This window comes from Pleurodeles waltl, chromosome 6 (assembly GCF_031143425.1).
Source record: "Pleurodeles waltl isolate 20211129_DDA chromosome 6, aPleWal1.hap1.20221129, whole genome shotgun sequence".
In the NCBI taxonomy this organism is placed as follows: Eukaryota; Metazoa; Chordata; class Amphibia; order Caudata; family Salamandridae; genus Pleurodeles; species Pleurodeles waltl.
Window position 1 is genome coordinate 903,145,642 of NC_090445.1, and position 15,371 is coordinate 903,161,012.

The window sequence follows — 15,371 nt, forward strand, 5'->3', positions numbered from 1 at the left end:
TGTGACAATAATGTACATTTTTCCCTACACATATGTCATCAAGTACAACCTAGCAGAATGTCTACAGGAACATTACAGCTCATTCTGAGTTTTGCTGATCAGAATGGAAAGACATGTGGGATTAGTGTGTTATCCATCACTAGGAGGTGTTGAACTCAGAATACCCTGTAATATCCATATTAAATGGATGCTCTAATACCGCCCAAAAAAAAGAAGGCCAAACGAGGCATTGTTGTTTGTGGTACTATGAGTGCTTATGTCATCAGACATACAAACACATGTCTAGAAATATGTCTCATCTGCATTAGAAGGGGAAAAAGGAAATTTTGTGTATGGATAGATCCACTGGTATATTCATAAAAAGTGCTGTGAGTACACAACTTGTGCTTTTACTTGTAAATTCCTGGCACAAAATATGCACTCAGTGCAAGGGTGTGGCAGGTGCTTATCTTTACCCATATACTAACCGCAAAGCAATGCAGTCAATGTAGGCCTGGCTCTTGAAACATTCACCTGCAAAACTCCTGTTTGACTTAGAGAAGTGCACAACATTGTCAGGGTACACAATTTCCACTTTCAGCCCTGCCCCTTGTAAATGTCAGGCTGCTTCTGCGAGTATGGCCAAATACCTTTAAATGGTATTTGACAAGCTATGTTTCTCACAATACACCATTCTCTTTTTATGCCTTTTATAAAGTTCTGAAAGTTAGAAGAAAAAAGCACCAACCAAGGCCATCTTGGACTGGGACAAAGTTAAAAGTTCAGGGCGAATGCAATGGTGCAAAGGCCAACTACATGGACCCCGTTGGACCCGCTGAACCAAAATAACTTAAATCCTACTGTGGAAGCATTGTGCTAGTTCTGAACCACATTGTCAAAGAGATGCGTTGATTTACCCCACAAGGTTGAGTCGATGCCTTAAAGTTCTCCATGCAGCAGTGGTAATGCATCAGAGCCGAAGTGTGATAGAGTTCGGGTGACGATGCCTACTGTGTTTACGTTGAGGCAGTGCGCTGATTCCAACAATTGCAGTGACTGTGAGGCAGAGCTTGACATTGTCATTGAGGATGTTGTTGATGGGAGCAGGGACCTTGCTCCGAGGGAAACACCATAGTGCTGGTTCCAAATGTGATGCGCTGGTTTTATCCACGCATCAGCAGAGATGTGCCGGTTCTGTTCATGCAACAACGGAGATGCTGTGGTTCTGCTAGACCAACTCCTGAAGATCTACCTCTAAGTTACAGGACTGGGGTGGCACCACTTGGCAGATGAGTATCACAGCTGCTATGGTCCAGTTGCAGTGTTGGTTTGGTTGGAAGACTTTTATGCCCCTGAGATTTCAGATCTGGAGATCAGTCTGCTGGCCTTTCGAGTCACTCTGGGTTCTGGTTTGGAGAGTTGCAGGTCCAGACTTTCTCACCCAGGCAAGAAGGGTAGGAGGCAGCGGGTTAGGTCAGCCAGACAGCAGTTCTTCCAGAGCAGAAGATCAGCAGAGTGATATTCCTTGTAACAGCACAGCAGTTCTTCTTCCTGGCAGGGTATCCACAGGTACAGAAGTTTACTGAAGTGGTAGTGTCTGGGATCCAGTTTTTTTACCCAGCAGCGCCTTTGAAGTGGGGGAGACTTCAAAGAAGTCTTTGAAGTGCACAGAGGTTCTCCCTTCCAACCCTGGCTCCAGACTCACCACAGAGAGGTATGCAGCCCTTTGTGTGGGGACAGGACACAACCTATTCAGGTGTAGATGAGAGGCTGTGGCCAGCTCCTCCCCCCTCGCATCAGAGCCCTTCAAGTAACACCAAAGCTCACATTGTATGTGGCTATCTAGAGGGAACACACAAAGCCCACCTGTCACCCATCACAGGCAAGTGATCAGAAACAGGCTTCAAGTACACAGATCTAAGAGAATGAATATGCAAACTTTCTAAAAGTGATATTTTCAAAATTGTAACAATAAATCCGACTTTACCAATAAAGTGAATTTATCATTACAATTCAATAGGTACTAAACATGACACATCTACTGCCTTTTAATCAGGAATTGAAGCTTATTAAATGTAACAAGGAATCCCCAATGTCATCCTAAGAGGGGGGTAGCCCTTACAGTAGCGAAAAACGAATTTGGGAGTTTTTCACTACTGGGACATGTAAAACTGAAAAGGCAAATGTCCTACCTTTCAGTTACGTAGCGCCCTGCCCTATGGGCCACCTAAGGCACCCTTTTAGGGTGACTTATATATAATAAAAGGGGAGTTAAAGGCTTGGCAAAGGATTTTAAATGCCAGGTCGACATGGCAGTTTGACAGTGCATTCAGGCTGCGGTAGCAGGGCTAGACATCTTCAAACGGCTACTTAAGTGGGTGGCACAATAAGTGCTGCAGGCTCACTTGCAGCATTAATTGACCACTCTAGAAGGGATGAAGAAGTAAATTAAGTATGTCAATTAGGTATACACCAATCAAACCATGTTTAGGCGAATGAGCACAAGCACTTTAGCACTGGTTAGCAGGGGTAAAGTGCACAGAGTCTTAAGGTGAACAAATGCAAACTCAGCAAAATTGGAGGCAAGCAAGCAAAACGTTTGGGGAAGACTACCCTAAGGCTGACAGGTCTGACAACATTCAATCTGCAGAAATGGGAAGCAAATTAAAATTCGCTTTTTAGGGATAATTGAGATGATGATTTGAAGTATACTTTTTTCTGGTGCCTACTCAGCTGTGAACACTTTGCAGCAGTGTAAGCTCTGAAGAAAAAGAACCCCGCTGTGGGTGGTTAGCCATATAGAATTATGTATAGCTTAGACCATTTGCCTACCACTGTGGTCTGAGGTACATATTCAAAGCAGTGGTCTTCAGCAGAGGCTGTGGATGCCTAGTAAAAGTATATTACTTGGCTTTATTCAGTACACATTTGCTACAGAAGTCATGTCTATTTGCTAGTATTGGATCTGGTAATGTCACTTTTTTACTGAACCAAGGTTTTAAACTTTAAAATAGATGGGTTTTCAAGATACACATAAAGGGGGGATTGGCTGTCAGTATCTTATATATTAAGAGTGAGGTTATTCCACAATTTTTGGTTCTGGAACTTGAATGCATGGGCTCATATTACATAAAGTACTCTGGGAACCCGATGGGCAAGCATGCTTGCTTACTGTGCCCCCGGGGCACTCTGATATTAGTGAAGGAGCCACTGGTGCTTGCAAAGCCCCTTCTGTTATACAGATAATGCCAATGCATATGCACATGTAGAGCTGGCTCTGTCTTAAACAGGTGTTCCCTCATTTTCTTGGGACGAGGCCCCATGAACATGAGGGAAAACTTTGCCTCTGATTCTGTGCTGTACTTTGGACAGAGGCGCAGTTAGAAAAAGACCATAAGAATGTGAACTGATTTTGTGTCTCGAAGAAGTGGCAAACAGTTGGTGACCCCTCAAGGTACACCACCTGAGAGGTCCCATGGACTCCCGATATCTCCTCTCAAGTTAGTGCAATCACTCACTGCATGGTCGCAGTCACTCACAGCAACCGCCTGCACGGGGATGTTTGTCTCTCCCTTTGAAGTGTAGGTTGGGTGCCACTAACACTGTGGATGTCAGAGCCACTGCTTCAAACAGCTTCTCATCCTTTCACTAATGTGCTTTCTGGGCAGGTGTGAGTTTTTATCTGCCCGGGGGGGGGGGGGGGCAGTGCATTATCTGTAGGGGGCTCATTGTCTCTGTTTGCACCCAATGCACCCTGTTAAAGGTGCACCGTGGGGCAAACAGGGACAGTGCGTCCTATCCATAATATGGTCACTAGTCCAGTGAGGGCCTTTTCTGTTTTGCCACTCAGTGTTGTGAGCTTCTAGATTTTATGAGTTGGCTGAACGAAACCGTCGCATTTGACTGCTTGAACCAATTTTTAATAAAATAAAAGGAGGCATATAATGATGAATGTCTATTGGACTATTCAGAAAAAGCAAACTTGCAGTGGAATGCTTACACTAATCACAACCACTGGTAACCACTAGCCTCAATCCAGCTCACTGTACCACTACAGACAGCTTGAGAAATTAAGGTTTTCTGCTTTTGTTGCAGAGGGAAGTTTGTGAAGAAACTTGGGGCTAGATGTACTAACAGGAAAAGTGATTTCCTATTTACGATTATCTCTAAATCACAATTAGGAAAATCGCCATTCCTAAGGTATATATTTTTCTTCAAATAGCAATTCCTGGTGGGTCACAAATCGACCTACCTCATGGATTCTAATAAGGTAGGTGCAATTTGTGACTTATTAAGAATGTCAACCATCGTAGTGACGGTGGCCTGCTGGGGGTCAGCAGACCACTATGTCTATGATTGCTTTTTAATAAAGCATTTATTTTTAAATGTAGCCCACTTTCCCTCACAGGAAAATGGGAAGTGTTTATAAAAAGGGCACTGAAACTTTTAAGTTTTGTTTTTTAAGAGTAGGCAGTGGTCCGTGGGACCGCTCTGTGCTGTTAAAAACATTATTTTGCATTTCCAAAGAGGAAGAGATACTTGGCGGATCCCTTCCCATTTGTGAATGGGTTACCGCCACTTTTGAATTGATGGTAAAGTATTAATGTTTTGTGAATGGAATTCCATTGCAAAAAATGAATACATACTATTTAAATTGGTATTTGGAAGGGGCGTCCTAAACATGCAAACGCAAATTGTGATTCAGTAACAAGTTACTAAGGGGGTCATGATGACCCTGGTGGCCACTAGACCGCCACGGTCATGGTAGCAGTCGGGCTGCCGCCAAAGTGGCAGTCTGACCGTGACATTATGACGGTCCAACCACCGACACTGCCAGACTACCACCAGCCTGCAGCCTCGCGGTCCCGGCAGCTGTAATCCACCAGGGCAGTGGTGCAAACAGCCTGATTCTCCGAATCGGTCCATTTGCGACCTCAAAAAACCTTTGTACATCTGGCCAGTCGTGTTGATACATTAATTTTATAGCTGGCTACAGTTGAAATATGCCAGGTTCACCAGTGGTCCTTAACATACTTTTGGAAGAAGCAGAATTAAAGCAGAATTCTGGGGTGCATGCCAGGATATTACTTCAGGCAATGAATGAAAGGGGACACAGTAATGGACAGGGACTTGTCTGAGGATATGGATTGTATCCACGCTGATGCTTGCGATTATTTTAGTGTCTCCTGTGAGCAATGATGTCAAAGGCCAACTAAAGATTTAGCAGCAGTAGTTCCCTGGTACTGTTGATGCCATCAGATTCCACAATACACTGATCTAAAATGGTAATAATAAACTGTTTACCATTTGAGGTAAGAGGCCAGCTTGTACTTGATTAAGCAGGTTGTTTTAATTTTGTCCTGATGGCAGGATCTGCTACCCAGTTTGTCATCAAATGCATTAAATATGTGCAAATACAATTATGAAGTTGAATTTCAATTTACCGTTTTGTTGTCTCTAATCTTGTTTGTTAGTAGGTGATCTGCTAGTTTTAGCATGACTCTTCACTTCAAAGTGACAGCGACCATGGAGGTTGTGTAAAATTCAAATACATGTTTAAGTCTGTATTGCAATTAGGATGACCATCGAAATGTGAGAGCAAAATAATCTTACTTCTAATCAAGTATAGGCTAACTGCCTTCTATTTGTCCTATTAATTGGAAATGTTTTTCTTTTACTTCATCTTCTAAATAGGACAGTACCACACAAGACAACCCCATATGTAGAGTCATAGAATTACCATTGTTGTGTTTGCTTCACTATGTCCTCCAGAATACTGCACCACTAAATTTTGTAACACTTCATGCACTTGGTGCAGATGGGTACTGAGAGAGGTGAGGTAATGTACCACCCACTGCCACAACATTTTCTACAAAGAGGGTGGCTGGTTTCTTCTTGTGAGCAGTACACCTTTGGGCCTACTTTTTTTTTATCTAAACATAAAAAAAAATCGGTCTTGGAAGTTGGCTAGATGAGGCCCAGGGTCCTTCATGGTAGAATATTGGAAGAAATGGACCAGATGTTTGAAATACAAAACATGTATCCTGTGGAGCCCTTACTCAGTAATGAGGTTCAACATCCTCTTTCCATTCAGTGTTTTACTCAACTTGAAGGAAAACTCCATCAGGTTCAGAACTCTGTTGCCCATCTTTGTTACAAAAGACATTATGACTTTCCCACCTGAAGGTCTTACAGGGGCTTCTGATGCAGACAATTTGTCACACTCAGTATTCTTCACAAATTTAGTATGTTTGTATATTCCGACTGTGAGACAAAACCTACTAGAAAGAGTGCATTTCTCTTCATGCACAAGAACTCGTTCCAAATATCAGATGAATAGTGCGCTGAAACACAACTTCTTTCGGTTTTCTCATTCATTTCTCTGTTGTTTACTGTATCCCTGATAGTTTTTTTAATTTGTAGTCCTGGAGCTCTATAACTGGTATACTCGCATGTGTGCTGTCGAAATTAATCAACAAATGAATTCACGTGCAACAAGATTACTGCCCTATGTGATTATAGCTTACACATTGCACATTTTAGATTAAAGTGTTTGAGTTAAGAAACTATTTACACCAACATTTGACTACTACACCGAGTAACACCAAACAATCCCTTGTGACAACAAATATACAGTCAAAGCTGACATGTGTACTTTGGATGCTACCCATGAGTTGTGGAAATGAGTTGCTTTCCAAAGCAAACAGTATAATCAATTTTATGTTCATGATAAGTTGTCCTGAGTACGGAGTGGGAGGTGTGTTGTAAAGCTCTAGGAATGTAGTTTTGGGAGGTCTGATGTTTCTCTCTAAATGCAGTGCGAGTGGTGTGGTGTACTGAGTGGATAATTGTGGTAACCTATGCTACACCAGTTGTCCAGGAGGAGATAAACCTAAAGGCATAAAAGAAGTGATGCACTGGTTGACATACCTTCTAACACTGGTAGAACCAGACCTCCACTGTTACTAGCTGTATATTGAGTACAGCAATTAAGTATCCCAGCCCTCTACATGCTGGTGGTCCAACCTCTGCTGGCAAGTACAGCGTTTGTGTGCATAGATTGTGGCTCTGGTGTCTGTCTACTCAATGCAGCAGGGAAGAGTGGATGATTGTGCTGACTGCTCGTTATATTCAGCCTCATACCCCGTGCTAGTAAGAACATCATTGCTCTAGCCGTTCAAACAGTCTTTATGTGCAAAAGGTCACTATCCTCTGCTGTTGTTATTTAAGATTGTTATATTTGTTTTTTAATATTTGTTTTGTTGATCATACCTTTCACCACCAAAAAGGTATCTTGGTGTTACGAAATTAGTACCACTGCAGTTTTATCACCATGTACTTGTTCACTCTTGAGATATGTGTTATCGGTGGCTTCTGTGTGTGAGATATTGACTGTCGAAACAGCTGTACGTGACTGCTGACGGCAAAGTTTTAAAGGAGAGAGCACAAACCGATGAGGCTCACTAAAGACTATTCATAACAATTAAGGCATGGCCTTGCCATTCTTCTTTGATTGGATAGCTGATGTCGTGTGATGTTGTTGCTTGTCTACGAGCATTCCTACTTTTACTACTTAAAAGACAAATCCATGACCAAGCAATGTTTTATAATGTAACCACTATTTAAAAGAACTCTAAAATGAAAATAGCAGTATTTTTTCAACGCTTAGAGGGGAAAGCGCAGTTTAAAATGTAAAATCACAAAATAAATGCACAGTGTTATGCTTGTTATGTGTATTTAGTGATGAGAATAAATTCATTTTTTTTTCAACAGGATAAATGTTACCAGTATTGGCCCGATCAAGGATGCTGGATTTATGGCAATATTCGTGTTTCAGTAGAGGATGTCATAGTTCTTGTGGACTACACCATTCGGAAGTTTTGTATACAGCCTGTGAGTATCTCACTCACACTAAAATGTTATGACTTTTTAAAACCACTTTTGATTATTTGTTCTGTGTCACAACACATCCGCAGAGCAGAGGCAACTGTTAAACATTGGTTGAGCATACTATTAAATACTGCACAGTAGCAGTGCAAGCAGGCCTTGACACTGAACATATACAGCGCAGGCAGAAGCTGTCCAGTGTCAATAGAGCACAGGCAGAACGACAGGAGTTCTTGAAGCATCTTCAAACACTGAAAAAATGCACGATGGGCAAAACTATGCTGGGTTATTTGAAGAGATTATACCTCAAGAAATGTTTAAGTCTTTGTCGGTGTTAAAAGGAGTGCATACAGCATACTTGTTCCCAAGAAAATTGATAAAACATCGCTTTTGCAGAAGCTCTGAAGAGTGATTCATAAAAAACGTAAATACTTCAGAACCTGAAATAGTACTCTGACAAATGATTTGTCTCTACAAAACATTGTGTCTGTAAAATAATAATGCTTCTGGGTGCCAGCAAATCAAACATGTCCATCGTAACTTATGCACCAGAAATAAAACATGGGGAGAATTGCTGCCGTTACAGCTCAATTCTAGCAATTATGTTTTTTTCATTTTCATTAGTTAAAACTATATGGTGACATGTGACAAGTGTATATAGGATACTTCAGATCTTATTTAAGTTTGCTGGAAAACAATAATCACAGAAATATAGACCAGCTATTTTTGTTGAGTGTGAGCACGAGTATGGGGGACTACCTGTTTTCAAAGCCACATGCTTACATTTTGCTCCTATTCGACACCTTTAGAAACACCTCACTTTCCCATAAGTTTTGATCGGGGTAAACTAAAATGGAAGTTGAAAACCTTTGAAAACCTTCAGTGAAGCAAATCTGAAAGCTGTACCTGGAAAGGGCTCCAAAGGTTCTGTTTATTGGCTAAGCAGTTCCATTATAGCCTTAGACGTCCCACCACAAACCTCAGAATGGTAAAACGCAGATGGAATTGGTAAAAGAAAGGTTGCATCTTTTTCAGGTAGGCTTTCTAGACTGTCCATATCAACCAGTAATATTTAAAGCTTTTTGTATACATTCTGACAGCTCTGCACGTTCCTCAAATCTTTAGAACATGCTTCTCAGGGGACTCCAGCACAACTCTCATGGATGCAGAAGGGTTCCCACTACTTTCCTTTCAAGTTCACAAGACGTGTCCAGGTTCCACTGGTTTACTGGAATTATTCCAGGCAGGCAGCATCCTCCTCTATCACAGGATCTCCAGAATCCTCCTTTTATAGTAGGGAAATTCAAAGGGAAAACAAAGAATTCCCTAGCAGTCTCTTGATCCTCTTTGAATGAGCAGGAAACCTGTGCCACCTGGCTTGGTGAAAAATACTGGACACAAATATTGAAGATAGTCCTTATCCATTACCCGCCCACCTTGTTGGCCTTTGGGGAGGGATATGTTCGTTCAGGAGGATCCTACGAATGCCAGCTTTCCACTTGTTACCCAGCTAGGGTAAAGGGAGGTTGAATTCCCATCTATTGAAAGTGAAGTTTCCTTTTTAGAATGCAAGCCCCACCTTATAAGTACGTACTGGGAAGAGGAAAACCAGGAAGGTTCAGCAGACATTCCAAAATTCTAATTGGGTCCACACTACATTCCCCAGATTGAGACGGCCCCTCTTAAGAATAATTAAGATGCTTTGGGAGGAATGCACAGATAATGCAATTGACTATGTTGTACCTGATTTGTCGTTCAGCTTTAAGCTTTATGTTCCAATCTGTTGTCAATTGGACACTTTTGATGGGGTTTAAAAAAATTGCAAAGTATGCTAAAAATAATATACAATAGTTGATTGTAGTTGGCCTGTGCCACAATGAATACTGTAAGAAACAATAAGCTAATGCACACTTTATGGATTTAATGAAGGGTGGAAAACAACTAAACGGGCCAGCCAGTGCTTTATCATTGCAGCATGTGTACAGCGTGTGCCACTTTATTTGGAACTTATCTACGTATTTGAAACCTAAACTTTCATGATCTATTTTGATAAATGAAACAGCTTTATTGAAAGATGCTCAGCAGTAGGGTCTCCAAAGTAGTTGCTTTGTGGCCTAATTAGTATTCCTTGCAACACTCTGCACAACACAAGCTGCTAAGGTCTGCGAGCCAGAAGCTGGAAACCGAGCCAAGTGTAGATTATTTGCAGGATGTAGTTATGGGGGGTGATTACTGTAATGGGTGCCCTTTCACACAGGGTAGGAATTCAATCACAATTCTGCTAAGAGGAAATGAAGTCTAATGACTGAGTCATAATGAAACCACTGGGCAGCAAAAACAAGGAGTGAATGCGAAAATTAAAGGTTCTTGTAAACCTAGAAGTGTATCTTTCCTTAGTATTGCATTCCTCGCTCATTCGATGAAGTTTGACAGTTATTAACTGCAAGAGGCCACTGGTCTGACCTTATTTAACCTCACTTTGCACTCTTTGGGCTCAATTACGAGTTGCCCATTATTTTGGAAGGTAATACCGTGCCGACAAAATACGGATACAGTGGGGTGGGGTGTTTATCAGGTGACCTATTACCTATGACCTCCTTATTTCGAGATGCATACGTAAGATATGCGATAATGCAGAAATGCTGCATTTTGCTCCGGTTCTGAGCTTTTCCTTTAGCAAGTTCTGCCACGATTTACCTGGCACAGTTTGAGTGGGGAAATAGTGCACAAACCTGTGCTATTACTAAGCAAGTTAAATCCCGATTTGGGTGGACATTTCTGATTACATTCATATTATGTTTGCTGACCAAGTGAGAACGAACACCTTTGAATATGACCAGTCTTAGCAGTAGCAGAAATGAGATGTGAACAGCAGCTAATAGAGTATGCTGTGGAGAGACATAAAGAAAGAGAGAAGAGAGGGAGGAAAGCATACTTTTTTGTGGACAGCAAGCTGTGGCTTGAGTCAGGAGTTTGTTAAATGTATTTACAACTTGCCCTGTTCCTAGCACAAACTGCTAACATTTAACACATTGATAGACAATACAAGCCATTGCAAACTGCATACATAATATTCATAACAGATGGATTATATGATTGAATGTGTGGGTAAAATTCGAGTTCAGAACACTCCCATCAACAGGGACCAGGCCCACGCTTTGAAGAAAAGACATTTATTCACTTAGGCGAAAGGAGCATTTTCAATATGTTTTTCATAAAGATTATTAGATTTCATATTTTGTAAACTTCTGATGCTAAGTTTTTTTACTTGAGGCATTGCTTAACAATAGTTAACTGACCTTTCCAAAAAATTAACCGCCAAGCTTTTTTTTAATTAAAAACAGAGAAGACAGTTTTCTCCAAATTCTAGAACAATGATGGACATGTCCCTGAGGAGTAACTCTTGATGAAAATACACACCAGAAGGGCCCTACTTTTAAATACTTTTTAACTTTAGAAAGGTGACAGTGTCTAGGCTGCATTGGACCCTTCTCTGTCACTTGCAATGATTCCATTCGTAATGGTGCCAAAGGGAACATTCTGAAGCCGCACTGTGCATGTCATTACTTTGCCTACCATCTTTGTTGCACCACAGTTAGGAGCAGGTGTTAGAGTACTAATTTGGAATATTTCGGCCTTCTGAAGTATCATTATTTCATACTGATATATCAAAGACTAAGCAAAAAAGACACACTTTTGTGTCTTAAATGGGAGTTTGGGTCCTTTTCGGTACTTGTGAGTATCAGTGATATGTTTCAAGTAGGAATAGAACAGTTCAAATGTATATGGAGTTAGCAAACAGGAAGACGTTTGTGGCAGCAGATTTTGCTGAATAACTAAGACTTCCTTTAAACTACAATGGAGCTGCTGTGGTCTTTCAATCTGTAATTTATTTAAATAATCAGTATTAACAATATAAAAAAAAGCCACTCCATTAAAGATTGACAGTGTGTCCACAAACCTTGCTTTTGTGCAGGAGTAATTGTCCAAGTTTGCAGATAAACAACAAACACGGACATCAACTTAGGCCAGAGAGTTGTGATTAAATATCTGCAGGTACAGCGACACAACAACCTGAAAAACATAGTGAGCTAAAATTAAGACTGTCCAATGACACAAACAAATCAGCTCTCTAAAATCAAGCAAATGGGAGTGGGACACTATTTCATGGATCTGTTTTGTTAACACATCCTACTTTCATCACCATTAAATTCATGACAGAACATTTACGAGGTATTTTTTTTTTTTTTTTTTTTTTTTTAAATCTTTATTTCGGCCAATTTGGCCATAAAAGATGTACACAAAAAACACACATATGAACATGTAAAACCATCAAGGAAAAGTAAACAGGAAACACATCAGATAAAAGACCATACAATTAAAATAAAAACTTAAAATTAGCTAGGAGCCTGCAACTTTAAAATACGGGTACGAATATGCCAGACATTGGTAAGGAATTTGGCTAGTGCAAACACAATTGGACCTGAAACATCAGTTTTTAAAATTCTGTACACCGGGAGGTACTCCCTAAAACCAAGGTTTCTAATAAGTGGTAGGAGCCAATATTTCCTGGCGGCCTTGTAAGTTGGACAAAACAAGACCACATGCAGATCGCTTTCCTCTGCTCCCACACATGTCGGGCATAGCTTGGTAGATGGCAGTGTTGACCAGGAGCCGGTGTAAGATCGCAGAGGCAATGTGCCATATCTCCATTGGAGAAATAGCTTCCTGGCCAGCACAGGAGACATAGCATCCAGAACCCTCTCCAAGCGGTATGAGTCCTTGCGTTGCGCGAATACAGATGTTAATGACCCCTCGTTCTTGCAGTCTAGGGCCATAGCTAATTTCTGCTCGTGGTAAGCACTGACCAAAGCTCTTCGTGGGATCCTTAGTGAGGCGTTAGCTGGATCCGACCACAGGTCAGGGAGACCCAATCCCATACAGGACTTTTTTATATATTTTATCCACGGGATCTGTAGAGCTTTAGGGTGGGTTAAAAACTCCCTCAGTTCCGCCCTATAAGAAGAGAGTTCTTCGGTGCTCCATAGCCTTCGCCAGAAGACTATGGGTCTGAGACCTAATTCATCTGCTATTGGTCTCAGACCCAGATCCATCCTCAGGGGGAGGAGCGGAGTACTGGACGGGAGTGCTACTATCTGTCTAATGAAGTTGTTCTCAGTTATAGACAAACTGCAGGAAGCTGTGTGACCCCACAGTTCCGCCCCGTACATCAGAGCTCCTCTAGCCTGTGCCTTGTATATCTGGATAAGCGGCCCCATCGGTCGATATGTGGAGCTTCTCATCAACCGAGCAATGCCGCCAGTGGTCTGCACTAATTTAAGATTAACCCTAGTCTGGTGAGTTCCCCAGGACATGGTTTCATTCAACGTTACACCTAGATATTCAAAGGTGGAGACTCTCTCTAAACGTGAAGCTCCCAGAAAGGGGTTCGGGCGTGATCTTGGGGTTGGGTTCATAACCATAAACTTGGTTTTGTTAGCATTGATTTCTAACCCCCTATCTGTGCAAAAAGCCACAAAAGAATCAAGGATCCTCTGTATCCCCATGGGGGTTTTGGACAGCAGCAGGGTGTCATCTGCAAACATAATTGCAGGCACCCTGCTGCCATTCAATTTTGGGGCATCAGTGTATTCAGTTCCATTGAGATGGGCGATTACCCCGTTGACGAAGAGGCAGAACAGGGTCGGTGCCAATACACAGCCCTGTCTAACCCCCCTGTCAACGGGGAATCTGTCCGTTAATTCCCCGTATTTCCCGCACCTGACCCGGGCATAGTTATTATGGTGCAATCTCTTTAAAATTATCAGGATGTCTGGGGGGACCCCCATCTCAGCCAGAACACTCCAGAGTTTCCCTCTGGGCACGAGGTCGAACGCAGCCCTCAGGTCCACAAATATAGTGTATAAACTACCCCCTTCCAATATTGCTGCCCTCCAATAGATAACGTTCAGACGAAAAACCTGGTCCACTGTAGAAACTCCCTTTCTAAATCCCGCCTGATACGGACTGAGGGCACCCGTTTCTTCCACCCAGTCCTGAAGCCGATTCAGCAGTATCCTGCCAAACAGCTTCTGTGACACGTCAATTAGACTGATTGGTCTGTAGTTGGCTGGGAGCAGGGGCGAGCCCTTTTTAAATATAGGAACCACCTCTGCCCCCAGCCAAGTACTCGGAATTTCCATGCCACACAAAACTCCATTAAACACTGCAGCCAGATAGGGGGCCCAAACACCGGGCTCCTGCTTCAACAGGTCCCAGGGCAGGCCGTCCAATCCTGGCGCCTTTCCAGCTTTAAGTCCCATTAGTGCTACCTTCACCTCCCCCACTGTTATCAAATCCCCGCCATACTCTACCAGTCCAGTACCGAAATCAATCTTAGTTTCTCCCTGCTCGGAACTGTAGAGAGACTGGAAATGTGCCTGCCACACCCCTGCTGCAATATTTGGTTCTATTGCCGAATGGAGGTTCCCCGACCCCCCGTTTACTACTCTCCAAAACATTCGGTGGTCTCTTGTTGCGAGGGAAGTGGTAAGCTCCTCCCACTGGTTCTCCTCCCATTCGGTTTTAGCATGGATGACCAGTTTTTTATAAGCCCGTCTACTTTCTCGCAGCTTCTCTCTATCTGTTCCCTCCTTGATGCATCTGAGGAGTTCTCCCTTTGCCTTCCTGCAGACTGTATTGTACCATACGGAGTTATGTTGTTGGATCCTCTTCTGATTCTGGACCCTGGTAAAAAGCTCAGAGGCCGCTCCCTTTATAAGGTCCTCATGAGCCTGATATAATTTCTCATGGTGGAATATATTGCCCACATCGTTGGCTAGCTCTCCCACTTTTTCCAAAATGGGGATTAAACCTGCGTAGAGCTTCGAAAGTTTCACTTGGCTCGTAGCTAGTTTATCCCACCTGATTCTTCTCCTGTTATTGTCTAATAGTAGTTCAGGTTTGGACTCCCCCATGGTTGTTATGGAGGCCTTTGGCCCAGGATGGCTAAGATCGAGTTCAAGGGCGTTATGGTCACTATCCAGTCTCTCCACCACCCTAAAGTCCAGGATAGAAGACCAGTTCACTATCTGTACAAGAGCATAGTCCAAGCGGGACTCACTTCCCACTCTGTTGTACGTGGTTTTGCTTGGTACATCAGACTTAATACGTCCATTGCAGGCTCTAATTCCATGCTTTAGGGTGAGAGCAGTAATCTGCAAAGCCACAGGCGTCCATGCCTTTGGGGAAGGTGCTACAACAGAGGGTACTGACCACCTGAACTCTTCTTCCATGGGAAATCCCTCTACGAGACCGACCAACGGCTCGAAATGGGAATTTAAATCCCCTCCCACTATGTAAGGGATATCTCTTGGCATTTCCGCTAAATATACTGAGAGCTCCTCTATAGTGGGGGATTCACGCGAAGCTCCCACTGGCCTGGAGTAAATATTTATCAGGGCAAGTTTCGCTAGGTTCGGCCAGGCTAATAAAACCACTAGGAT

At 42.5% G+C, this 15,371-nt stretch overlaps 1 protein-coding gene across 2 annotated transcripts in view; it reads left to right on the forward strand.

Annotated features, from left to right (window-relative positions):
- PTPRE (protein tyrosine phosphatase receptor type E) overlaps positions 1–15,371 on the forward strand; it is a 939,227-nt gene that overhangs the window by 690,357 nt on the left and 233,499 nt on the right. For both annotated transcript variants that reach the window (XM_069239717.1, XM_069239718.1), the window contains one exon: positions 7,753–7,872. In XM_069239717.1, coding sequence (XP_069095818.1) covers positions 7,753–7,872 — 120 coding nt within the window. The remainder of the gene's footprint in view (positions 1–7,752; positions 7,873–15,371) is intronic.